The sequence below is a fragment of the Nematolebias whitei genome, chromosome 19 (genome assembly GCF_014905685.2).
Source record: "Nematolebias whitei isolate Nwh7 chromosome 19, NemWhi1, whole genome shotgun sequence".
Classification (NCBI taxonomy): Eukaryota; Metazoa; Chordata; class Actinopteri; order Cyprinodontiformes; family Rivulidae; genus Nematolebias; species Nematolebias whitei.
The window spans coordinates 35,116,765-35,142,963 of NC_056516.1; the positions used below are offsets into that span (position 1 = coordinate 35,116,765).

Here is a 26,199-nt window from a genome sequence, read left to right on the forward strand (position 1 = left end):
GTATGTAAGTAAGTACATAAGTAAGTTTGTTAGTAAGTATGTAAGTACGTAAGTACATAAGTAAGTAGATCTTAGGATCCACTGTGGGATGGACCTTTAATCCTTCCTGCCTACAGCCATCAGCATCTATAACATCTCTTAAGGAAATGAAGATAACGAGTAACAACAACAAATAATTTCCCTTTGGGATTAATAAAGTATTTTTGAATTGAATTGAATTGAATATGTGAGTAAGTAAATAAATAAGTAAGTAAGTAAGAAAGTCTTGTTGTTAGAGAACGTTTCATTACCATTTGTCTGGTTCATGAGAGATCTTAGTGACAAACAGACACACGTGTACACAAACAAATAAAAAAACATGATCAACATTAGCTACGCTTGCCTTTAGTGGTATGTGATGAAGTTATTTGTGAAACAAATTACCTAAAAATACTCACTGAAGTTTAAATATATGAAACTAAATGGTAAATGGACTGTACTTATATAGCACCTTTCTATCTTATGAAGATACTCAAAGTGCTAAACTGATTTATAAATCAATGGCACGCATTGGTTGAACTTTTAACGGTGTTTAAGTATTTAAGGCTAAGCCATAAAAACACATGTATTCAGCAGCTGCCGATGACTTTAGATGACAAAATGAACCATTTGAAGGTGGAAAGCTTCAGTCAGTAAGACTCACATGTGGTCTGCTGGCTGGTCACGGGGTCACTGGCCTCCTCTCCATACAGGGCGTAAACTGTTACCGTGTACTCGGTAGCTGGAGTCAGTCCCTCCAGCTCCACTTCGTTCACGGAGTCCGCCACTTTCACCTGCACGCAAACACATTTAAACCACGGTGAAGGGTTTTACTTTGTAAAGCTTCTCATGTGGGCCTGCTCTGTATCTGTATCTGTATTTGTCCTGCTCTCCACAAAATGAGCTCACTGCTGTGCTTTTGATTTCTGTAAATAATCTTATAGAAAACAATACGAAGTTAAAAACTCTTCATTCTCTATGAGTTTTGTGCTGACATGACGTGACAGCTCTCACAGTGTTGCCACGCACACAGAAGCTGAAACAAAGTAAAAGCATCACAAAAGTTGTTTTTTTTTTTTTTGCAAAATAAAATGAAACATTTAGGATTTGCATGCAGAATTATGGAAATTAGATTTGTTTGTTTTTCATTTGACCTCCTGTGGCCCTGACGGAGGCGGCTAACGAGACTTCAGAATGCAAATGAATGGACAAAGCATCTCTTGAGTCATTCTGGAACATAATCCCTACATGTTTTCATTAAAAATATCCAGTATCTCTTTTACTTTTTGGTTCAGTTTGAATTAAATCCCATTTTTGCTCAGTCTGGACCAATTTGCCAACTTTCCCAAATGGCCTGTGAGTAGAACTGACACAAGCTGAAACCAGCCAAGTCCGGGCCGTTGACATTGGAGCCCCAGAGCCAAGCTCATCTTTGTTGCTGGAAAGCATCCATCCTAAATCTGAGTTCCTTTCTGGACTGTTTTTATTGCCTTCTACCTGCAGGGGAACGTGACGGCAGGTATAATGAGGTCTAAAGGGAGTGGAGGCAGAACACTGTGCCTCTCATCCTCCTCTACCATGTGCGTCTCAGATTCAATAACTGAGGGAATCTTGGTATTTTAATAATTTTTCTATTTGGTTTTGATTTACAAACACAACCAGTTTGCAATCGTCTAAAAATTCATCATTTTTTATAAATGTGTCAAAACATATTTATTTCAGGCATCATCAGCGGGTGTGTCATTTCTTACACTGCACTAAACAAAAATATAACAACATTCTTTATCATGCTCCATTTTTAATCTAATTTTTAATGCTGCTGTTTAAGTGAATGTGCTGACGAACATGATTCATATGCTGTAGATGTTCCTAGTTAACAAAGACAAAAAGTAACAAATAAATCTGTCGTACATGGGATAAAAAGTCCGTGCTTAATGTAAAACATGGAGAAGAAGACGGTAGTCGTACAGTTTGAAAGCATACTTGTAAATCTTTGGATTCATTTACCACTATGAAAACATCTGAAAGTATAATTTTTGAAGGCTGAATTATAATTTCCAAAAATCTTGTTTTTTTTAACCTGAAGTCAGTTCTATTCAATAAACATATGACATTTAATTTTTTTTTTCTGCAGCTCTCTCTCTCTATATTTTTTCCTTATTATTTATATACACATAGTATATGAATATATCAAATAGTATATTAATATATATATATATATATATATATATATATATATATATACTTTATATGTGTATACATAGTATTATATATACTATACCATTGTATTCTTTACTTTAGTAAAGAATACAGAAATAAGGCTTAAGCAATATAAACATATATATATATATATATATATATATATACACATAGTCAATATATAGTCTGTGTTTATATGAAACACAGACTTTTTTTCTTAATAATTATGACTCATATTTGGCCAGATATTTTAAAAACAACATCACAAAAAAAGTATCAACATTTAATAAAATTTAAAATGACGTTAACGTGATAAAATAACAAAGGAGACACTTTATTGAAGATATGAGAAGATAGAATTTAAGATCAAGCTCTAAAAGTTCAGAGGTCTAATCCTGCTTTTGTTTGATATTTTCTAATAACTTTCAGCTGTTTCTGTTTACCTGAAAGGCTGACAGATTTATCTTGATGAAAGTCCTGACAATGGACTTATTTTTAACTCATATTTCATAGAAAACCACTTGTTTATCTGTAGCTGATCTGGACCATTGACCTTACTCAGAAATCAGATTTGGACCCTTGAACATAAAGTTTGAGAACTCGTGCTGTACTCAAGTTGTATTTCATTGACTGTGTTTCCATCCTCATAGCTGCTGTTGCACACACTAAAAAACTTTACCTCCTTCTCATCTCCAGATTCCTCCTCAGTCAGCGGGGCGTACAGGATCATGTACCCAGACGCCCCGGCAGCAGCCTTCCAGCGGACCCTCATGGAGCTGTGAGTGATATCAAACAACTCCAGGTCGTTCACCATGGGCAGGGCCACTGCAAAACATTACAGGATTACCTGGTGATCAAACTGACTGCAAAACTTTCACACCTTAAAATGCATTTTTAATTCATTAAAACAACAAATATATAGCTATCTATATATATCTATATAATATATATTTATTTTCAAACTATCAGCATTTCTTGTCATCTTTTATTACTTAATAGTTCTACTTATTAAAAAGCAATTTTTGCTTTGGATTTTGGCTTTTCGTTTCCTTCATTATCTGTAAATTCCTTTTTTGGGACCATGATGGCATTTTGTGAAGTATGTCCTCGAAAAATACTGGGACATAGACAAGACCTAAAACAATATCTACAGCAAAAGAACTGTTTCTAAAAGTCACGTCTTCAGAAAATAAGACAAAAAATGATCAAAACCCAACACAGGACATGAGATGCATCATTGCTCAATCAAGTGCACGACAGGTTTCTTGTTGGGGCTGAAATGCTCAATCGCCTGACAAGTAGGCCTTTCACGATAATAAATTTTGCTGGGCGATTAAATGTCTCAGAAATTATTGCGATAAACGATAATATCGTTTGAAATTTGACAATAATTAGTAATTACTGTCAAATTTAAGAAGAAATGTTTAATTTGTTTTGTATGCAGTACCTTTTTTAGACCACCAGTATAAGACTGAACTGAAGGATGGATAGTGAAGGAGTGAGAAGCGTGTGTCTTTAAGAAAAATGGGAGGGAGGAGCTTTGACAAGACAGAGGTTTTTATTTTACCTGAGGTTGGCCTGTTGGCTTATCTCGTAGCTTAGCTTCTCAGCCTAGCTGCTTTTAACAATCGAAAACCACAATTGTGGACGGTTAAAACTGATTTTAAAGAGAAAAGAGAACGGGAGGGGTTAGTGAAGAGCACCGGAGTTGAGCCGTGTCTTCGGTCGAAAGAGAGACACGAAGAAACGATAAAGCCGATAAATGAAAATGAGGTCCAAAATTTTCATTTATCGTGCGATTCATTGATTTATTGCTTATCGTGACAGGCCTACTGACAAGTTGCCCACATTATCAATTTTCCCAGTTGTTTATGTGTAGACTGGCTCATCCCTTGAGTTTAGAATCCTTTAAATGCCTGAGTGGTTTATAAGTCATAGTTAAATAGCTTAAACAAACACCATACTTATAATGGTCAATAACTGGTCAGGAAATTTTGAAAAATTGCAGCCAATGTTAGTGGACCTTTAACAACAAGCAAAGCTTTTGCTTGGAACCAGTTGTATAAAAATACACGAAACTTGTCTTTTTGAAAGCAAAATAAAAATAAATAAGATGATGTATGCACAGTACTTTACTGTACATCTTTAAATATTTAATAGCTAAACACATGCTCTAAAATCAAGCAATATTTTACTGTAAGATTACTTCCAGGTTGAATTGTGACTTATTCCTCCAACATGGAGGAATGCTCTATCATCCATCATTGAACAACACAATGAAAGGACCGAAAATCCTGCCTGACTCTGGCTTAGGTTATCACTTTAGGGCCTGGGGCGATGCTTTCAGAATTAGATCCAACCCACAAGCTACCTGTCAGTGTGTAGGATCAGGACTTGAATTCCTAAAATGTTTGTAGCTCAAACACAGAGTCCTTTGCTGTAGTTTGACACATATCAACCAGTGGATGGTTGTCTCTAAAGACAGGTGCTATTGTTTCAAAGTGATGAAAAGACCATGCGTGCCTTCTGTTAAGCAAAATGTAGAAATGAAATGTTTGATGGTCCTTTAAAACCAATCAGTGTAGTCAGAACAAGGAGAAAAAGAAACAAAAAAAGATTGGAAAACCCATTTCAGTAAAATTAAATACAAGTTCAGCTGTTTTAGATATTTGTAGTCCTTCTGAAACCACAAAATAAAATAAATTGTATTTTACAACCACTGCAATCTGGAACCAGATGGTAGGAAGTGTTTCAGCAAGAAAGACTGAACGACGAAGTTGAGAGTAACAGTTAAGGATACCTGGATTCTTTTTTCAAAAAACAAACCAAAAAAAAAAAAGGTAAGCCATGTTTGACTTTAAGGTCATGAGAAACAGGAAGATTTTTTCTTCACATGTTGACAGAAGGTATTCAAAGCCAGCCAACATTATCCTTCTAAAACTTTATGGAAGGACCGTTTCCCAGCTTGTCTGAAAATAAAACTGGACCTTTAAGATGGCGAGAGGCAAACTTTGCTTGCTTTAAAGCATTTAATGATTTGTCTTTGTGATAATGGAACAAAGAAAAACTTACATGTAGTGGCACTTCCTCTCAGGGCCTCACTGGCTAAATTGCGGTAGATGGCAAACACAGCCACCTGGTACTCGGTCAGAGAGTTTAGGTAGTTCAGCTCCACACTGTTCACCGTCCCTTGGACCACCTGAAAGACATGTCCAACTGGCAGTTACTCCAACTGTAGCATCTTTATAAAACCACAGACAAAATTTTATGAGTATATCCATGTCCAACATGTGTACTGAGTTACAGTCAGTCATTCGAGGATGCTAAATATTAAATATCACCTGCTGCTGAAAGGCAGTGGTGGATTGCAGGATCCTAAATGCAGTTTTGTTATATACTCCATGGACAGTGGCCGAAGGTGAGGGCCTTGGCGCTCTGAGCCTGGCTTACCAAATTTGGCACTTGAGACATGAAATGTAACCTCTCTGGTGGGGAAGGAGTTTGAACTTGTGCAAGGGGTTGAGAACTACTGACTAGATACAGTTGGGTTCACCTTGGTGTGCAGCATAGGCTCTGGAAAGAACGTCCTCAAGAGAGGCTGGACTTTATTCCTTTCTGTGGGACAACCTCGACCAGTGATGTCATCAAGTGGTGAAAGAAATATTTCTCTGACCTCAATCCCACCGGCATGTCTTCCATGGAGGAAGCAGAGTCAGGGGATTTTGTGGTCGGCCTGTCCATAACTGTGACTGAGGTCACTAATTAAAAAGCTATGCAGCAGTAGGGCTTTGGGGGTGGACAATCCGCCCTAATTTCCTTAAGACTCTGGATGTTGTGGGGCTGTCATGGTTGACACACCTTTGCAACACTGTATGGACATCTGGGGTAATGCCACTGGCAGACTGGGGTGGTGGTTCCCGTCTTCAAAAAGAGGGACCAAAGGGTGTGCTCCAATTATAGGGGCATCACTTTCCTTAACCTCCCTGGTAAGGTCTACTTAGGGGTACTGGAAAAGCGTGTCTGATCATTGGTCGAAGTTCAGATCCAGGAGGAACAATGTGAGTTCTGTCCCGGCCGTGGAACACTAGACCATCTCTTTACCCTCAATAAGATCCGCAAGAGGTCAAAGGAGTTTTCCTATCCAGTCTACATGTGCTTTGTGGACTTGGAGAAGGCATTCGACTGTGTTCCTCGGGGTACACTGTGGGGGGTGCTCTGTGAGTATGGGATTAGGGGCCTGTTGTTATGGGCTGTTTGGTCCCTATATAAGCGGTGCAAGAGTTTGGTTCGCATTGCCGGCAGTAAATTGGACCCCTTCAAGATGGGAGTTGGACTCTGCCGGGGCTGCTTGTTGTCACCAATTCTATTCATAACTTTCATGAACAGAATTTCTTAGTGCAGCCAGTGGGTGGAGGGAGTCCGATTCAGTGAACTCAGGATTCCTTCTCTGCTATTTGATCCTGTTGACGTCACCATGCAATGATCTTCAGCTCTCACTGGAGCAGTTCGCAGCCGAGTGTGAAGCGAATGGGAAGTGGATCAGCACCTCCAAATCTGAGGCCATGGTCCTCAGTCAGAAAATAGTGGACTGCTCTCTTTGGGTTGAGGGTGAGGTTCTACCTAAAGTTGAGGAGTTTAAGTATCTTGTAGTTTTAGTTCACTAGTGAGGGAAGAATGGAGCGTGAGATTGACAGATGGACTGGTGCAGCGTATGCAGTATTGTGGACTCTGTACCGGTCTGTTGTTGTGAAAAAAGATCTGAGCTGTAAGGTGAAGCTCTCTGTTTACCAGTCCGTCTATGTTCCTTCCCTCACCTATGGCCATGAACTCTGGATAGTGACCTAAAGCACAATATCACAGATACAGGCGGTTGAAATGCGTTTCCTCTGGAGGGTAGCTGGACTCTCCCTTAGAGACAGGGTGAGAAGTTCAGTTATCCAGGAGGGACTCAGAGTAGAACCGCTGCTCCTCCACATCGAGAGGAGCCAGTTGAGGTGGTTTGAGCATCTGGTAAGGATGCTTCCTGGGCGCCTTCCTCAGGAGGTGCATCAGGTATACCCGGTTGGGAGGAGACCCTGGAAAAGACATGCTGGAGAGACTGTCTTTTGGTTGGCCTGGGAACGCCTTCAAGTCCTCCCAGAAGAGCTGGAAGAGGTGGCTGTGGAAAAAGATGTCTGGACCTCCCTGCTCAAGCTACTGCCCTGACTTTGGATCATACGGAAGATAATGGATGGATAGATGGATGTGAGACAACAAACTTTTATACCTTACCAATTAAAAAAATCACAATTTGAATAAATATTTGAATATACTTTAAGAAAAAAAAAGTTGTTTTAAAGACATCTATGTATATAACAGGCTGCGATGTTATTTCACAAAATGTATTTGCCTAATGTAAAAAAATAAAAACTTAGGGAGGGTGTCAAATAAAACCACAAATCAAATCTGTAACATTATTTTTTTAGTTATGACCACGTTTGATCTATGTGGTGATGCTTTATTTGTTTCTTCTTTTTGATTAACACAGTTAATGGCTGCATTGGAAATGGGTACATTTTTGTAAATGTTAACTGTGTCAGGTTTTTCTCGGCAGATCAGGACAGAAGAACCCAGTTGCGCAGGCAGGACTCAGGAGGCAGATGTATAAGATAAAAATACTTTTAATAATAATAATAATAAATCAAAAAGGCTGACATGGCAGCAAAACTTACATGGACTCAAGAACAAGATCACACAGGCAGGACAAGACAGGCATTACCCAACGACGAACCGACAATGACAGAACTGACAGACAGACTTTATATACACACAACCAGGACATGACACAGGTGACGATAATCAGACAATCAATTCAGACACAAGGGAGAACAGACAGGGGGAAGGCCCACTAGATGGTGCCATCCTTACAAACTGCAGCAATTAGATTTATTTTATGAACTCTTTGAAGGCTTAATCTTTAGTACAGCTCCCATTTTTTATGAAAATTACTCTTAAGAAATGAAATTGCGGTGACCCAAAGAGGATTGGCTGAGCTGCACAAATTAAAAGGTCACAAATATATCAAGTTCCAAGTATTGTGCTTGCCTTGCGTTCAGAAATCAGTAACTTCATCATAGACAAAAACACACACAATAGTCATTGATAATATGTCAGAGAATTAAAAAAGCCTTCTAATAATCAGTCCGCTAGAGACCAAAAACTACAAAATCTTTGCTAACTGTGGTAAACTGGAAGAAAAAAAAGACTCATTAAAAGTAAATTTAACCACCAACTTGAAGATCAAGGTAGAAATAAATGCAAATAATTTATAACATGAACTAAAGTAACATGAAAATATCAGGAAATGTGCATTTAAAATGTAAAATAAAGGAATTGGCATACTTTTTCTTCTGGTTGGCCTCCACTGGCAGGGTAGTAGACAACTCGGTATTTCTCCACCTGGCCCTCTGGGTGAGTCCATGTCACACGGAAACTTCGAGCCGTAATGTCCGACGTCACAAGGTTACGAGGAGGAGAGGAGGAGGTGGGAGGAGGTGCAGGTTCTCCTCCCCCTGTAGAAAACAAAGAGAGAGCAAATTATGCATCCATTCCAAGCTTTAGTCACGTAAATACAAACTGAAATGTATTTCTAGTACAATCATGCCCCCCCGAGTGCCACTATCCTGTAAGTTTAGTCCTTTTCCTGCTCTTCATCATTTCCTCATGTTCTGCAGGCACATGTCAATCACTCGTTCATTCAAATCAGTTGTGTCAAAGCAGAAAAACATCTACACCACGCAGGATCGTGGCCCTCTAGGACCGGGATTGGACACATCTGATCTCGATGATTCATAATATAAATTACGACGGTCGCTTCATTGCATTAAACAGAAATTATGAATTTTTATTGACTAAAATTGAAAGTTCAAACCTTTAATCTGTTTGTCGAGTTGATCCACACGGTCACAGATGGTCTTAGTGAGGCCTTCCACGATGTCGCTCATCACACTGAAGTCTGCCACGTTGTACACGTGAGTTTCCTCAGGAGGCGAGGCGATGGACTTCAGCTCGTTCTCATCAGCGTTTTTAACACCTGAAGGGAGGAAAAAAAAAATAACCAGACGGAGACGATGAGAGGAAACCTCAACCTGCCTGAGAAAAATACATTAAAGGTGTCTGGGATGGGTTTCTGATGCAACACAGACCAACACATGTAGGATTTCATTTACTCATACAGAAACATTTCTAACTGCAAAGTTTGATCCGTGGCTGAAAAGGTAAAAAAAAAAAAAAAAAAAAAAAAAAAAAACAATATCTGCTGAACATAAAACATTTTTAGAGACAGATTTCTGTGAAGCAGTTTTTTTTTGTGGCTCATAGTCAAGAAACTGAATTCTCCAAACTGACATGTCTGACTTGTGTCTACTGCAGGTGAGATAATGACTACGCATTACTGCTCCATCGAAACACAAATAAAAAAGAAAACAAATCTGTTCTTTAATAGAACATGTGAAAACCTTCATATTTTTCTTATTAACAGAATACGTTCGCTTGAGGTGGACGAGCTGCACATTAAATTTAGTTTGTTATGAAGCAAACCAAACTGTAGACAGCTTCCTATTTCAAAATAAATTGCTCCATTTTTTTTTTTGTCGATTCTCTAAATATATATTGGTGACACATACCAATGGCAAACAGTTCTATCCCAGCACTCTTCAGACTTTGCGCAGGAGGAATCACATCATCCTGAGACTTCCCATCAGTGATGAGGATTCCTATTTTTGGGACACCGGGCCTGGAGCCTGACTCTGCTTTGAAACTGTTCTCCTGGATAAAAGTCAGAGCCAGACCTGGAAAGAGGGGACACAATAAGACACAAACAGAAGTCTATAACAAAAATTAATTTGTACTAAAAACAGTGAAGTATGCATAAATTTGGTAAAATAGACTTTTGAATTAAAAAGAAAAAAATTATCTGCACCAATAGGCAGAAACTGTTACATTTCTATAGAGTGATTGATTTAATTAAAAAACTTGCAAAATTTAAATAAAACAAAAAAGACAAAAAAAATGTAAATAATAATAATAAAAACTAGAGAAATGTAATTTCCTTCGAAAATAGTGTGAACACTAATTACAGAAGAACTTGCTGAAAAACAGCTGAAATTAGCTAAAAATCATGCTGAAAGTTAGCTGAAACAGCAGAACAGGCTTAAATTAACATAAGAAGTGATGAGCACAAAAAAGTGGAAATTATCTCGAAAAAGCTGAGATTAGCATAAAACCAGTGCAAAAGTAGCTAAAAAAGCAGAAATAAGGTAACATTACCAGAAGGAAGTGGAGAGAGCATATTTTTGAAGAATTAGGCTGAAAAAAGTTTAAATGAGTGCAAACATCATGTGAAATAAGCTGAAATAGCTCAAATTAGCAACAAATAAAATAAACTCAACCCAGCTAAATAGTAGATGAGATTGCAGAAAAAGCTGAAACTTGCAAAAATTAGCTGAAAGGGGCATAACGAGCTGAAATGAGCAGAAAGAAGATAGAAGAAGCGCACAGATGTAGTTAGCAGAAATAATCTGAAAGAATCACAAAACAGCTGAAAGTAGCTGAAAACATTTCAATTTGCACAAGGAAGCTGAAAGAAGCTGAAGCAGAACAAAACGTGAAACGAGCAGTAAAAGGCTGTAAACAGATGTAAAGAGTTGAAGGATGTAAAATGAGCTCAATTCATTTTCTATGAGAAAAATAAAAGGCAGATAAGGCTAAATAATGAAAACAGCTAAAGATGCACCAATAGCTGAAGTCACAGCAGGATTGTCCTGAAAGAGCTGAACATTTTGACATATGATTTGTTGAAATAGAACAAACATTGTGGAACGAGAATTGCGACAAATAACATAAGGAAGAAAAATGGATCACAATAGTGTGAATGCTTCATAAACGTTCTAATAACTTGTATAACAAACAATGAAGCATCTGTTTTTTTCTCTTTCCAAATGTGCATTTAATCCCAGGAATATTCTATAATACTGATACTCTGAGATGACAGCAGACTATTACTTCCCCGTCACTCAAACACCAAAACTTTGAGAACCCTCTTGACAGGTGCAAAGTTTTAAAGCACACTCTGAGACTAAAGCAAGTTGGCAGAGAACAGACTGCTGCCCGTTGTCGTCTTCCTGTGGCAGTTAGGCAGCGAATAAAGGAAAGTGTTTCTAAAAAGGACAAAGAATAAAGATACAATGCGGCGCAGGTGAGGCTTGATGAAAAATCGCCTTCCGTTACAAAAGCAACAGATGTTGCTGCTCGACAAAGCTACAGGCGGAATAATAGAGCGAGTGACTGGTTTCAGCAATTATTCTGGCCGTAAGGCAGATCATTTATTAAAACAAGTACATATGTACAGATTAAACTCCGTTGCAATATGGAGCATTTAAAATATGCTTATTAAATGAAATGGTTCAAATTATTAGAAAAATTTAATTTGTGATCCAAATCAAAAACTAAACTAGATGAATCAAATCTAGCTTGAACGCTGAGAGATGAAGGACGTGGCACAAATGATTGCCTAATTGTTTAAAAACTGAACAAGCAGAAAATATGAAATCAGCAAAAGCAGAAAAAAAAAAAAATGAAATGAGCAAAACTTTTGCCAAAGGCTATAATTTTCAAAACAGAAGCTAAAGGCTAAAATTAGCAAAACCATAGTTAAAACTTGCAAAACTGTAGCTAAAAGTTAACATGCAAAAGAGTAAGAAAATGCTAAATGTAGCAGAACGGTAGCTGAAAGCTAAGGGAGCAAAATACACAAATAAATAAACAAATAAAGCAAGTATGCTGAAGAAGATTTTAGAGAATAAGTTAAGTAAATAAAGAGATCTCAGTGTATTTCTATTGCAATTTTTTTTTCAAATAAAGTTAAGTAATTCAAAAAGTCAAAAAAGTACAAATATTAAGTCATAGCACATCATGTGTGAGCAAGCCAAACGTTTTGGGGCTTCAAAAGTTAAAGAAAAATAAATGTTGCATGAGTAGCTTCATTGCAAACAATGTATGAAGGACATTATAAACTAGTAAAGAAAAAAAATAGCGAAAGTTGTGCTAACAAACAAACCACTATAATTTAGACACATTTCAAGGTATGCCTGTGAATATTTAAACGAAACCCAAAAATGGCACATTTCTGTATAACTGAATGATTGAATCAAAAAGAGAGGCACATTCATTAGCTTGGTGTACGACTTAATTTTAGGAGTAGGACTACAGCGAGGAAGAGATGGAGAGTAAAGCTGACAGTTAAGAGAATGTGCTTGAGGAGCTGGAGACATTTGAGAAGAGAGGCGTATCAAATAGATTAATTGCAGAGTTAACATACTTTGACACACTTTCATTTGTCAAAGTGCAAAAGAGCTTTTTTTTTTTTTCTCACACAGAAGCAGAATCTCCTGAGTGTAAGTTAAGGAAAAAAAGTGTTTGCAGCAAACAAGCCAGCATATTTCTCCATCGATGTCTAAGATATTTTAATAGTGTGAATTCTTATTAAGCTTTCACACTATTGTGATCCTGTTTATCTTTATTATTCACACTATTGTGATCCTGTTTATCTTTATTATTCACACTATTGTAATCCTGTTGATATTTATTAATCACACTGTTGTAATCCTGTTTATATTTATTATTTACACTATTGTGATCATGATTATATTTATTATTCACACTATTGTGATCCTGTTTATATTTATTATTCACAATATTGTGATCCTTTTTGTATGTATTATTCACACTATTATGATCCTGTTTATATTTATTATTCACACTATTGTGATCTGTTTATATTTTTAATCACACTATTATGATCCTGTTTATATTTAGTATTCACAATATTGTAATCCTGTTTATATTTAGTATTCACAATATTGTAATCCTGTTTATATTTAGTATTCACACTGTTGTGATCCTGTTTATATTTAATATTCCATAGTCCTGGCGTTACTTAATCTATCCCGTACATTTTTCTAATCGATTCTCGTCCCCCAGTTTTCAAGCTATTTCAACAAATCATATATCAAAATGTTTGTCTCCTTCAAGAGAAGGGTGCAATGACTTTTTGTTATTGATTCAGCTTTAGCTTCTTGAAATATTTAGCCTTTTCTGCAATTTTTTCTCATAGAAAATGAATTGAGCTCATTTTACATTCTTCAAAAATTTTAGATGTTTCAAATAATAATAAAAATTTTTTTCAAAAATTCTTTATTATTCCCAAAAGGAATTTTTACAACCTTTTACTGAGCCTTTCTGTTTATTTCTGCTAGTTTCAGTTATTTAAAGTACTATTTAATTGTTTTATGCTAATTTTAGCTTTTTCAGCTAATTCCAATTTTTTGCTCTCGTTTCAACTTTTTTCAGCCTAGTTCAGCAAAAAATGTGCTCCCTCTACTTCCTAATGGTACTTAACTTTATTTCAGTTTTTTAGCCATTTTTCAGTAGATTTTTGCTAATTTCAGCTTTTTTCAGATCATTTTCACTTTCTTGATGCTTATTTCTGCTTCTTTCAGCAAAAATTCTTTTTCTGCCCTTTTCTGCTAATTTAAGCTTGTTCTACATTTTCAGCTACCTTTTTAACCATTTTTAGCTAATTTCAGCTGTTTTCAGATAAATCCGAGATTTTGTGGTCTGCTATTTTCAACCTAAATAATACATTTCTGCAAATTTTAGCTCGATATGCTAGTTTAAACTTTTTCTGCTATTCCAGCTACTTTGTAGTTGTTTTTGTGCTATTTTTTTCAGTTAATTCCACATTCTTTAGCTTATTTCAGTTCCTTCTACTTCCTTCTGGTAGTTTAAGTTTCTTTCTGCCTTTTCAGCTACTTGTCAGCCATTTTGTGTTGTTGCCAATTTAAGCTTTTTTTTTTTTAGTTAATTTCCTAATGTTTGTGCTAATTTCTGCTTATTTAAACCTAATTCAGCAAATACGTGTTATTTCTGATTTGTTCTGTTAACTTAGGCTTGATCTTCTATTTCAGCTACATTTTAGCATGTTTTTAGCTAATTTCAGCTGTTTTTCAGCAAGTTCTTCAGCAATAAGCATTTTCGCAGGAAATGCAGTTTCTCTAGTTCGTATTAGAGGTTCACTCCTGAAGGTAAAAACAATTTGATTGATTTGATTCCCTGAAAAAAACATGAATGTTAGGCGGCCTTCAGACCCATGCCCCCCTTGCAACAAAGATCTGTGATCTCAGTGGGATTTGCCTGGATAAGTAAAGGTTAATAAATACATAAATAAAGTCTCCCATAAATTTAACACAGAAAACTTGAAAATGGAGTAATTATCAATGCTGGGCTTGCTCTCAGGTTTTAAAACCTCCATGCTGTGATTTAAAATGTGCGTTTTAAACCTGAGCCTCTAAAGCCTAAAAAATAGCATTATTTTGACAAACTAGCGTCATCCTTTCCTTGACAAAGTGACAATGACGTTAGAGCCACTTTATACTTTTTGAAGAAACATTTTTTTCAAAGAAGCAAAGTCCCAGCTGACAGTTTGATTGCACTCCCAGTTTTCCTCTGAGGTGCAGTAAATAAATAAAAAATAGAATGTGTCAGAACCAACGCAGCACCTCAAGAGTCACAGGCTAAACTAAACCTTAATGGCTGCAAAGTGTCGTTGCTTTGGAAAGGTTTATGTCTCTGGGGTTTGATCACATAATGAGCAGCTGAGTTATGTTGGATTCGATAATGACACTTTGGATTTTTCCACCAACTTCTAAGAGGATCCTCGAAGAATCCCCGCTGGGCACTGGAATATTAACGCAACTTTGAGAACAACACATTTTTAAAGGAAGACGAGTGCTTTCTCACATAAAGCTGGGATTCTGCAAATAAACTGCCACTCATTCAAAACAAGAAAGAAAGAAAAAAGAATATTACCACAACTAAAAGTTTTGGATTAAAAAAAAAAACATTTTAAATTAAACTAGAAAAATGTACTTTGATACTTTTTTGTTTTTTAATCACATTTTTAAGGAACTTTTTGCATCAGAAACAACTAGGGAACTGGAAAAGCTCCAAAATACATGAAGCGTTACGACTCAACTGATGCGTTCAACACGTGAACATTTTAATGTTTTTATTTCAGCGGCTCCCTTTTTCCGAGGACACCACAACGAACTCGCATGAAGACTTGACAATTGTTTTTATGCCGGCGCCCTTCCTGACGCAACCACAGGTCACCGGAGCAGAGAGCTGCCATCTAATGAGCCCGGGGTGCAGCTGTGGGGTTAAGGGCTTTGATCAAGAGCCAAGAGTGGGACAAATGAGGGTGAGGCAGGTGTGGGTGATTCACCATTCCCACCCTCATTTCTGTTGTTGGTCTGCGGATTCGAACCAGCAACCTTCAAATCACAGGCTCGCCTTCTCTAACCTCACTGAATATACCTTGAATAAAGGTTTTTCTTACACAACAGCTATTTTTTTTATCGTTATACACTGGGTGCTGCACGGTGGCGCAGTTGGTAGAGCTGCCGCCTCTCAGCAGGAAGGTTGCCTGATCGAATCCCGGCCGGAGATCTTTCTGGGTTGGGTTTGCATGTTCTCTCCGTGCATGCGTGCGTTTTCTCCGGGTACTCCGGTTTCCAGCCACTGATCAAAAACATGCATGTTAGACTGATTGGTAACTTTAAATTGTCTCTAGGTGTGAGAGTGAGAGAGTGAATGGTTGCTTGTCTCATTTGTCTCTATAAAGTGTCCCTGTAATGGACTGGAGGTCTGTCCAGGGCCTCTCGTACAGTGACTGTTGGATATGGGCACCAGTGACCCCCACGACCCAAAATGGAAGAAGCAGGTAAAAGATAATGGATGGATGTTTTTGTTTGCTGCCTATTAAACCTACAAGATGTCTATCGTGTCATAAACATTCTACTTTAACGTTGAGGCCACCGATGGGCAATGTACAACCTGGGGGTCAGGACCAGCTTGACAATTTCCATCCAGCTCACCGTGTCCTCAACTGAAACCAAAACTTCAAAGAAATGAATGAAAACCAGGGCTTTGTTGATTTTTGTGTGAAAATGTTATACATATTAGACGTATTGAAAGTCTAGTTTTAGACATTTTCTACAAAGCCCAGTCTCCAGACTTTTTTCCTCATTAATGCCAGGGACAATGCTGGTAAAACTAAATCTAACACGGATGCTTTAGAAGCATTTGTCTACAAGTTGCATCTTTAAACTTACTTTTGGCATTCAAAGAGTTTTAACATATCGAAAGGGTTCATTGTCAAAAGACACTTGTTCAAAGTTGCAAACTATACAAAAAATTTCACATCCTTAGATAAAAGTGTCAAAAGCTTTTGGCATTTTCCTTTAAAGCTACATTTTTATTAGATAGAACCATAAATCAATAAGCAATAATAGCTACATGCTATAAACAGACGAGCCCTTTCTCTGTCTGCAAAACTTTGGAAATAAGGTGGGTAAAACGCGATCGGTTGCTTCATGTCACATAATGAAACATAGCCCTGAAGGAAAAGAGGAGAAATTTATTGGCTACCTCTGGTCTAATCAGATCTGAGATTGTTAGTCAAGTTATAAATCCATAACTACCAGCCTGAAATTACCTGTCCTGAGATGAACGTAATAAATCATACTGGCAAACAGGCTAAATTTAAGGTAGCACTCTACTGTAAGTATCATCTGTTCATTGTGATGTGTATGCCGGACTCCACTGACTGGAAGATAAACTGTCTCTTGTTGTTTATAGTCTGGTACGGCACCTGTTAGTGTGTTTCCTCCTTTGTACGGCAGGTTTTTCACCGCATCTATCACAGCTTCTTTGGTGGTGTGAGTCTTTAGATGCCACTCGATCCTGGGGTCTCCACTGTACTGAGCCAGACCTGCACACGCACAAAAAAAAAAAAAAGTTTCTAGAAATCTTCACGTAATATACTTAAATTAATGCAAGAGTCCATCACAGCCTCACCTATCCTTGTCTTGTCAAACTCCACAGAGAAGGCCCGGACCAGGTTTTCCAGGAAGGTTCGAACCAGTCTGAAGTTGATGCGGCCGATACTCCAAGAACCATCCACCAGAATCACAATGTCGGCTATGGCTGGAGTCTTGCACATGAATCCCTCTTCAACTAATAAAGAGAATCAAATCATAAAAAGCACAATTATAACACAGAAAACAAGGTCAAATTAAACAGGAAATTAAACTAAATTCTAACTTGGCGTCCTTCCCGAGTGGTTTTGAAACAAGCCTGAGAACATAAAGACGTTTTGCAGTGACAGTAATGAAAAGCTTAATAAACTTGTGTACAACAGCCAACAGTGCGCATGATAAATGTGCAAAGATAAAAAGTGGGACAACGGTATTTGCAGCTTGTGTCCTGAAGTATTACAAAGTGTTTCATTAATTCTAATTCACTTCAACACAGAATAATTAAACCCCAGAGGAGCGAGGCGCTTAGCTTTAGCAGATGAAAAATAACAGCCCACTCTGTTGGGTTTCAACAGTTTACTGGATGATAAAACAGGCCAGACTCTAATGAGGCAACAGCAGTTCATTTACAAAATCTGGTACGGCAAATAAAGTGAGCCAGAGGCTGAACGCATAAGGAAACAGCAACATCAACTTCAGTCAATCTTTCCTTCGTGGATCAGGAAAACTTCTGAGTTTGGGGTCACAAAAAAAAATCAATTTAAAAGCTGATGTTTTTCACCTGCTGCTAAAAATTTCATAAACCACAGGACAGATTTTAATGAAACTCTCAGAAAGTATTCATTAGGCTATAACTGATATAACTTTTGAAATCAACCCCAGTAAATACGGCTGCCATAGCAGAGCAGCATTAGATAACACAAAAAAAGGTTCACCTCAGTTAATTGTACGGGAATTGTGCTAACATTTGGTGTTGTACAGTAGTCCCTGACATTGTGGGGGTTACATTGCAGACACCTCCGTGATAGGTGAAAATTTGCGAAGTAGGGACGTTATGTTTATTTTAGAATTTCTATATATTTTAAGGCTTTATAAACCCTTCCCACACTCTTTAGAAGGTGCAGAACGTTTGGGTGGCATCATGTGACTTGAAATAAATTCAGTCTATTAAGACATGCCCGTATTGTTCATGTCTGAAGAAGGATGGGGAGAGGGAATCGTCCATTTCAGAAGGTTAATTTTAAACGCACGTAAAGTACAAGAATTACCAGCCCTGGGCCATTACTGCCCCAACATGTGGTCACAAGGAATGGCATAGAGTGAAGGCAGAACACATATGATCTTCAGAGCTTGGCCACACCTCCCAGCCTTTGCCTTCGGGTGAAAAATATCCGACCCGGCCCCGGCCCGTAGCCATCATTTCTGAACCCCACCCGACCCGATGAATTAACAGTAGCTATAGCTCCGAACCCGAACCCCCTGAACATTTTTAATTAAGCTTTGACTGCTTATATAGTTATTATCAGTCAGCGGACGCGAGCGGCTGAATAAAAGGGGCAGAAGATCGGAGCTGAGGGGTTGTTTTTCCTTTCATGGCCGTCAAAGTGCATTAAATCCCTGCTTCTGCCTGCAATCTGCATTATTCAGACACGGACCCTGCTCGGACATGTCTGCTTTGGGATCTCACCTGTTTGGGTCGTCGGCCGTGCATATCCGCTGACTGCAGCGGCTGAACGTCCATTTGGGCGATGGATCGCTTCCTGGCAGTACTGGTAGTCCCATCTGAAGCTTAACTGAACTTTATTTTACCTCTTTCAAAGCTGGTCAGCCCATGGTCAAATGGCCGCGTACGGCTGGTGATTGTATGGCAAGCCATGTTGTCATGTCATTGGATAGTATGGCAAGTCATGTTGCCAGATAATTGGATCATTAGCCATACACGTTTGCTGATGCAATCAAAAACGCAACACCGACCCGGCCTACCCATCCAGCACATTATTACGGACTGGCCCAAATTCGGATCGGGCTGGGCCAGGCTTTCGGCCCGGGTTAAAAATGACAGCTCTACCTCACAGGAGGAGTCACCACTTTCGACGAATGGGAAGCCCTATTCTAATTCATGTGACTAAGCTCTCAACCAATAAAATCTCACCATCTTGTGTTCTAAAAATGATGGGTGTGTGGATGTTAGGAATTGTACGCGTTGAACTAAAACTACACTCGCTACCGGAAACGGAAATCAGATCGTGTTTTAACACGATATCATAATAAATAAATAAAAAACAAAACGCATATATCCACACATTTCATTAAGCTAACATATTATCTGAATAAAAATATACTTCAAGTCTCGGGAAAATGTCACAAAAGAGCACAGCAAAAGAGAGCAGACAGACTGATGGTACAGTTACTGAGCCAATCAGCACCCGGGATACAAAGCACAATGCTCTGGTTGGTCGCCTTCCATCAATCGGCCAATCATATGTTGTGTACAATCTTACATTGAAAACCCATGAAACAGTGAGTCCGCAAAAGTTGAACCGCGTAGCGAGGGACTACTGTAATATCATAAAATCATTCATAACACGTTCTGATCACTTCACATTGTACAACATTGGCTTAAAACTTTGATGTCAGGGTCAACACTGTCTGTTAGTAAAATATCTCATCAACCAGGGAGCAGATTTTAGTGAAACTCTCAAAAAGTAATTATCTGATGTATACCTTGCGAAGATCTGTGTTTTATTTGTGTTTTCTTGTGTCATCTGTCCTGCCTTACTCAGTGTCCTTCATGTTGCCAGCTGTTGCACCTGTCCTCTATCCCAACCATCCCAGGTGTTCACCATTGTCTCTTGTTAGTGTCCCTATAAGCTCTGTGACAGTTGGTTTCTCCCTTGTCTGTGGATTGTCCTCCCAAGGCGTTCACGTCCTGTTTTCCGCTGTGTCTTCTTGTCCAAGCCCCAAGTAAGTTTGGCTGCCATGTCAGCCTTTTTGTTTACTAAATAAATATTATTTGGTATTTTATTCTTGAGTTCCCAGTATCTGTAAGCACACTGGGTTCAAAACCACACCAAAACACGATATACGTACAACTCCAGATAGCCTGCACAGCTAATTGGCCTTAGCCAACACCAAAAACAGATAAAACACCATAACTTTGATGCGTACTAAGCTAAATTTGGGGTGGTAGTAGTAGAGTGTGATCCTCAACACATTCTTTGGGCGCTAAGACCTTGCGAGATATTACAATAACATGACAATTTGCATACCATTTACAAGATGTGACCAAAATGGCTCCGCTTCTTTGCATCATAAGAAAAATTGTGTTTAAATGTCTGTAATGAACGATAGCGGTCGATATGCGTTCAGTCAGGGAACATTAGGTCTTTGATTGTTAAATTAAAATAGCCTGACCACCACAGAATGACTTCTCTAGAAAGAAACACGAACACGTCCATCAGTTTTCAGTGTCAGCTTCTGCAGAAGTGGCTCACAATCTCTTATCCTACGAATATAGGAGAGTATTTCCTTCAGGTTGCAACTTGCTCCGACATTTCAAGGAGAGGAGTTGTAAGTATCAATGCGAGAGTGAGTGATTGGAGGGGTGGCAGGGGCATTCTTCAGCAGTCAGTTCATCCACCATTGACAGGAACTAAGTGGAATATCACCCCCTACAAGTCTCTGCAGTGTTGGAATGTTAGGCTCCTCCTTTGCTTAGAAGAATCAGCATCAAATATGACTTCAATGTGCAGATGAAAGCAGTAAGAGTTTTCTTGAGGGTTTATTGTCACAACACAATTTGTACTGACATTTAAATAACACTTTGGCGCGTTGCTGCACTGTGCATGTGTGTTTTGTGACTACCCAAAATTACCTAGCTGTCTTAGGAAAGGTTGAATCAATCACCAATTAAAATGTTCATTTCTTCAATCATTTCCAATATCTGGTATATCTTGTAAAAGTGCACAAGGGGACTGTGTCCTCTTCTAGTTGTCACCAGGCAAAAATGTAAGCACAGAACGAAATACACGTGCACAACTGTGCCTGCAAAGATGCAAACAACCAAGCACAATGATTTATCTGATTCAGAATAGCTAAATGATGAATTTGATTTGATCCAAGAAACCCAAACATTTAGAAGGACTCACAAAGGCACAGGAAGAACATGCAAACTCATCAGTGATGACGCAACACCGCTGTACCAACCATAAAATAAAGTGTCAAAAACAGGAACAAAAAGTGTCCTTTTTAAAGATCTAACTGATTTAAAGAGTAAACACCGTCATCATCAAATACTTCCCATCACAAAGTATTCCTGTGTTCATACCTACAAACCAAAATGACTTTAAAACATGTGCAATAAAATGCCCCTTTATTATAAATACAAGAGCAAAGCTGCAAGTCATTAAGCTCGCCCTTACTAAACGCTTGCCACTGATGCCTAGTAGAATTAAAGACTTCAGCAAATCAAGTGACACGGCGTGGAAATACACACGGAAATCCCTGAATCAAAGATGCCGTGAAGAGGAGGAAGGATTTAAACCAAGTTTAACCGAAAGGAAGGGTGTTTTCTCCGCCGGCGCAGGAAGCAGAGCAGAGAGGCAAAACAGTCTTTTGAAAGCACAAAGAGAAATAAACGCTTCCTTTTAATAGCAAGTCTGTTAGAAGACTAGCACCTGGACACCAGGATAAAAAAGGGAAAGAGGAAAAAAGAAAAGGATGCAGTGAAAGAAGTGCAGACGCTGCATATTACAGGGTGTAACTGCACGAGTATGTCTGCAGCAAATAACAAGGTTGTCTCTTTCTGCTTGATCTCCTAATGCCCTCCTGACTTGTGTGTGTGTGTGTATGTGTGTGTGTGTGTGTGGGGGGGGGGGGGGGTATTTCTTATGCTTTATACTGTAAGCGTGCAGCACCACTATTAATTCACTGACACCTTAATTTGGAATACTCCACTTTAAGTCTTTACATTTACTTGAGTTGAAAAGGTGAAGCAGCTGAGAAGAGAAAAAAAAAAACGTCCTCAAAGGTTGAAAAATGTCATTAAATGTTAATATTGAGATTTTTATGTTCAATGTTTAACCATTGTTTACGTTTAAGATAATTATTTTACAACTAAAACATGGATCTAATCACATAAGTCAGTAAATGTTGTAAATGTTGGGCCCGAGTTGACGCAGCATACAGCATGCACAAACATTAACACGTGGCATTCACGTGCACAGGTGCCAGTGTTGTAGTCCTAACCCGTTTTTACATTTTTGCACTCATTTAAACTTTTTTTCAGCACAATTCAGCAAAAATGTGCTTGCTCCACTTCCTTCTGGTAATTTAAGCTTCTTTCTTTAAAGGTACAAAAATTTTCAGCAGGTTTTTGCTCATTTCAGCTTTTTTCAGATAATTTCCCCCTTTTTGTGCTCATTTCTGCTTCTTTCAGCCGAATTGAGGAAAATGCGTTCTTTCTGCTTTCTTCTGCTAATTTAAGCTTGTTCTACATTTTCAGCTAGCTTTTTAGCATGTTTTTAGCTAATTTCAGAAAGTTCCTTTGGAATAAGAATTCACAATGCATTTTTGCAGGAAATGCAATTTTTCAAGTTTTTCTTTACAAATGTAATTTGGTTTAATTTTAAGTGTCTTTACATGTATATGCATTAAGAATACTTAATTATGAACAAACAAATCTATCCCCCCCCCCCCCCAAACACAGGAGGATCTGCGGTGGAAGTGGTCTCCAGCTACAAGTACATGGCTGTGCAACTGAATGACAACCTCAGCTGGAGCAACAACACCACCAGCCTGATCAAGAAAGCAAATCAGAGACTCTACCTCCTCCAGCAACTGAGACGAGCTGGACTGGGAAGCTCAGTCCGCACCTCCTTCTACAGGTGTGCAGTGGAGAGCATCCTGTGCTCCAGCATCAACGTGTGGCATGGAGGCTGCACAGCTGCAGAAAGAAAAGCTTTGCAGAGAGTGGTGAAGGATGCACAGAAGATGTTGGAGTCAGCCTCCCCACCATCACAAACATCTACACCTCCAGATGCAGGAAGAGAGCCACATGCATCATGAAGGACTCCACTCACCCAGCACACACACTTTTTGCCCCACTCCCCTCAGGCAGGAGGTTGAGGAGCATTAAGTGTAGAACCACTAGACTGAGGAACAGCTTCTACCCTGAGGCCGTTAGACTCATGAATCTCTAACCAGAATAACCACTGTGAAAAAGTCAGTGTAATACCACTTGATTGTTGCTCACCAGTGGCGGCTCGTCAATAGGGGGCGCTAGGATGCCGCCTCACCACTCCAACCACTCATGATACTCACCACTCATATTAAATTAAAGACTTAAAAAAAGAAATAAAGGTGAAATGATAAAATGAAACTACTTCAAAATATATGTATATATTTTTTTGTTGTATAAGGTAAATATTTTCTAGTTAATGATAAGTTACTGACCATTAACCATTTTTTATTACCTTTGAGTTTACATTAAATGACTACAGTCACTGAGTAAATTTCACCGTAGCAAGTGCTTATCAGAAAACGCTGTAACCAAATTTAAAGATGCTCTTCCATCGTTTTCCTCTGTCTTGCAGAGTACTACATCAGAGAGCAGTGACTTAGATTATCTCGTTGATAATTTTTCTACTACTTTGCAAACTTCACTTGATAAAGCTGCTCCGCTGAAAAAGAAAGTAATCAGTCAAAAGAAATTAGCTCCTTGGTTCAATTCTGAGTTACGTACTTTAAAGTTCATTCATCCACCCACCCATCTCACCTTCAATTTAGCTGCTAATCCTAGAGGTTCACATACTTTTTCCATTCACAAACATGTTATATCAGATTATTTTCCTCAATAAATAAATGACAAATCATAAAATGTCTGTCTTATTTGTTTAACTGGGTTTTCTTTAAGACTCGTGTGAAAATCTGATGATGTTTTGGGTCATATTTATGCAGAAATATAGAACATTCTAAAGGGTTCACAAACTTTCAAGCACCACTGTATATAGAAACATGTATATATATGTTTTTGTTTTATTTCTAAACACAAGCATGAATGAGCAAAACTGGGATGAATGAGAGTCGCTTCAACTCAGAAGAGACTTCACTTGTCAGCTGCAGTGAATGGGTTTAACTTGCCCTCTGGGACAAAATCCCTTTTTGCTGAAATGAGAAATTGTGAACCAAAGAAGCCCATAAAAAAGTGGAAAAAAAAATTGCAATGAAAACTGTAAAAAGGTTTGCTCACAGATTTTTTACCAAGATAGTCATGAACAGAAAGGTCCCTCGGGGTGTTTTAGCACGGGTTAAAAAGTCATAAAAACACAAGTCTGAGACAAGTAATGTCAGGAGCATTAAGCACAAGAGGAAACAAGCCAGCTACGTAACATAGTATTGTAATGAGTTATTTCTGTTTAATGCTATTGTTATGCATATTCATGGCTGCAAGCTAAAGCAGAGTAAATACAGACATATCCAGGATTATGCAGCAGTAGAAACAATCTTAAATGTCAGCTTTAAAATAATGATTACCTCTACTGGTCAATGAATAAAACAAACTACTGAGAAGTTTATACGTTCTATCTGTGTTTTCAAACCGTCTAATCTCAAAATTATTTATCACCATTAGTTTTGAATGAATCTGGAATTGCTGAATTACTGCATATTATGCAAACGTTGCTGTTAATGCACCGAAAGACAAATATATGGGTGTAAGTTAAAGCTTGAAGCAACAAGAGGAAAAATGCAACTGCAGAACTAATATCACTGGTGTCAAAGGGCACATATACCACCTCAAGTTTTCTGGTAATATATCTATGAACACTTGGGCTATTTTACATGACATGAAGTCAAGAGGTCAGGTGCTTCTGGGTCCATCAGTGCGAAAAGGCATGAAATCGTGGAAAAATTTTAATTTCACCTCAAGCGGATTCCACTCCGTTACCCATGTCCAGAGCAAAGCTGACAGCATTTGCACTGACACCAATCTTTTGTATAGGATTATCTATGACCAGAGAGTGGACCAAAAAGTGCTTGGTGTTATTAAAGGCACACATCCGTCTACAACTTTAGGACATTAATAGCTGAATTTCTCACATCCTTCTACCAATATACCCACTGTCCCTCCTCTGGACATGTCCAAACCATCTCAGTCTGGCCTCCCTAACTTTATCCCCCAGTTGTTCAACCTGTGCTGTACCTCTGATGATCTCATTCCTAATCGTATCCATCCTTGTCACTCCTAAGGAGAACCTCAACATCTTCATTTCTGATACTTCCAGTTCTGTCTCCTGTCTTTTTGTCAGTGTCTCTGTCTCCAGACCATACAACACAGCTGGTCTCACCACTGTCTTGTAAACGTTTTCTTTGAATTTTGCTGCCAGTGTTTTGTCACAAATCACTCCTGAAACTTTTCTCCATCCACTTCATCCTGTCTGGACTCTCTTTTTCACCTCTTTCCCACACTCCCCATTTTCCTGGATAGCTGAACCCAAGTACTTGAAGTCCTGCACCTTTGTGACCTCTGCTCCTTGTAGTCTCACTGTTCCACCGGCCTCCCTCTCATTTACATATGTGCACTCTATCTTAATACAACTGACTTTCATTCCTCTTCTTTCAAGTGCATACCTCCACCTCTCCAAGTTCTCTTCCACCTGTTCCCTGTTCTTACCACAGATCACAGTGTCATCTGCAAACATCATAGTCCACGGGGATTCCTGCCTGAGCTCATCTGTTAGTTGGTCCATCTCCAGAGCAAACAAGAAGGGGCTCAGAGCTGATCCTTGATGCACTCCAACCTCCAACTTGAAGCTATCTGTCACTCCTACAGCATCTCAACACTGTCTCGCTGTCCTCATACATGTCCTGTACCAGTAGTACTGTTTCTAATACTCTACTTAATTTATAAAACAAAAGTCCATAAACAATCATTTGATCATTTTTATATTTTAGCTAGCCTTTTGCTTTTAGCTTCGACCTGTTTTTTGCTCATTCTTATCTGCTTGCATCTTGCTATTTTAGTTGTTTAGCTTCGTTTATGTTTAGCTGAGATTTACAGTAGTTACTT

At 38.4% G+C, this 26,199-nt stretch overlaps 1 protein-coding gene across 1 annotated transcript in view; it reads right to left on the minus strand.

The window, feature by feature from the left end:
* The window catches only part of LOC119425516 (collagen alpha-1(XIV) chain), a 231,844-nt gene that overhangs the window by 132,349 nt on the left and 73,296 nt on the right, over positions 1–26,199 (minus strand). The window contains exons 5-12 of the mRNA XM_037693045.1: positions 17,173–17,331; positions 16,967–17,086; positions 9,882–10,046; positions 9,128–9,289; positions 8,599–8,768; positions 5,290–5,416; positions 2,897–3,042; positions 683–812 (exon numbers count right to left, since the gene is read on the minus strand). Coding sequence (XP_037548973.1) covers positions 683–812; positions 2,897–3,042; positions 5,290–5,416; positions 8,599–8,768; positions 9,128–9,289; positions 9,882–10,046; positions 16,967–17,086; positions 17,173–17,331 — 1,179 coding nt within the window. The remainder of the gene's footprint in view (positions 1–682; positions 813–2,896; positions 3,043–5,289; positions 5,417–8,598; positions 8,769–9,127; positions 9,290–9,881; positions 10,047–16,966; positions 17,087–17,172; positions 17,332–26,199) is intronic.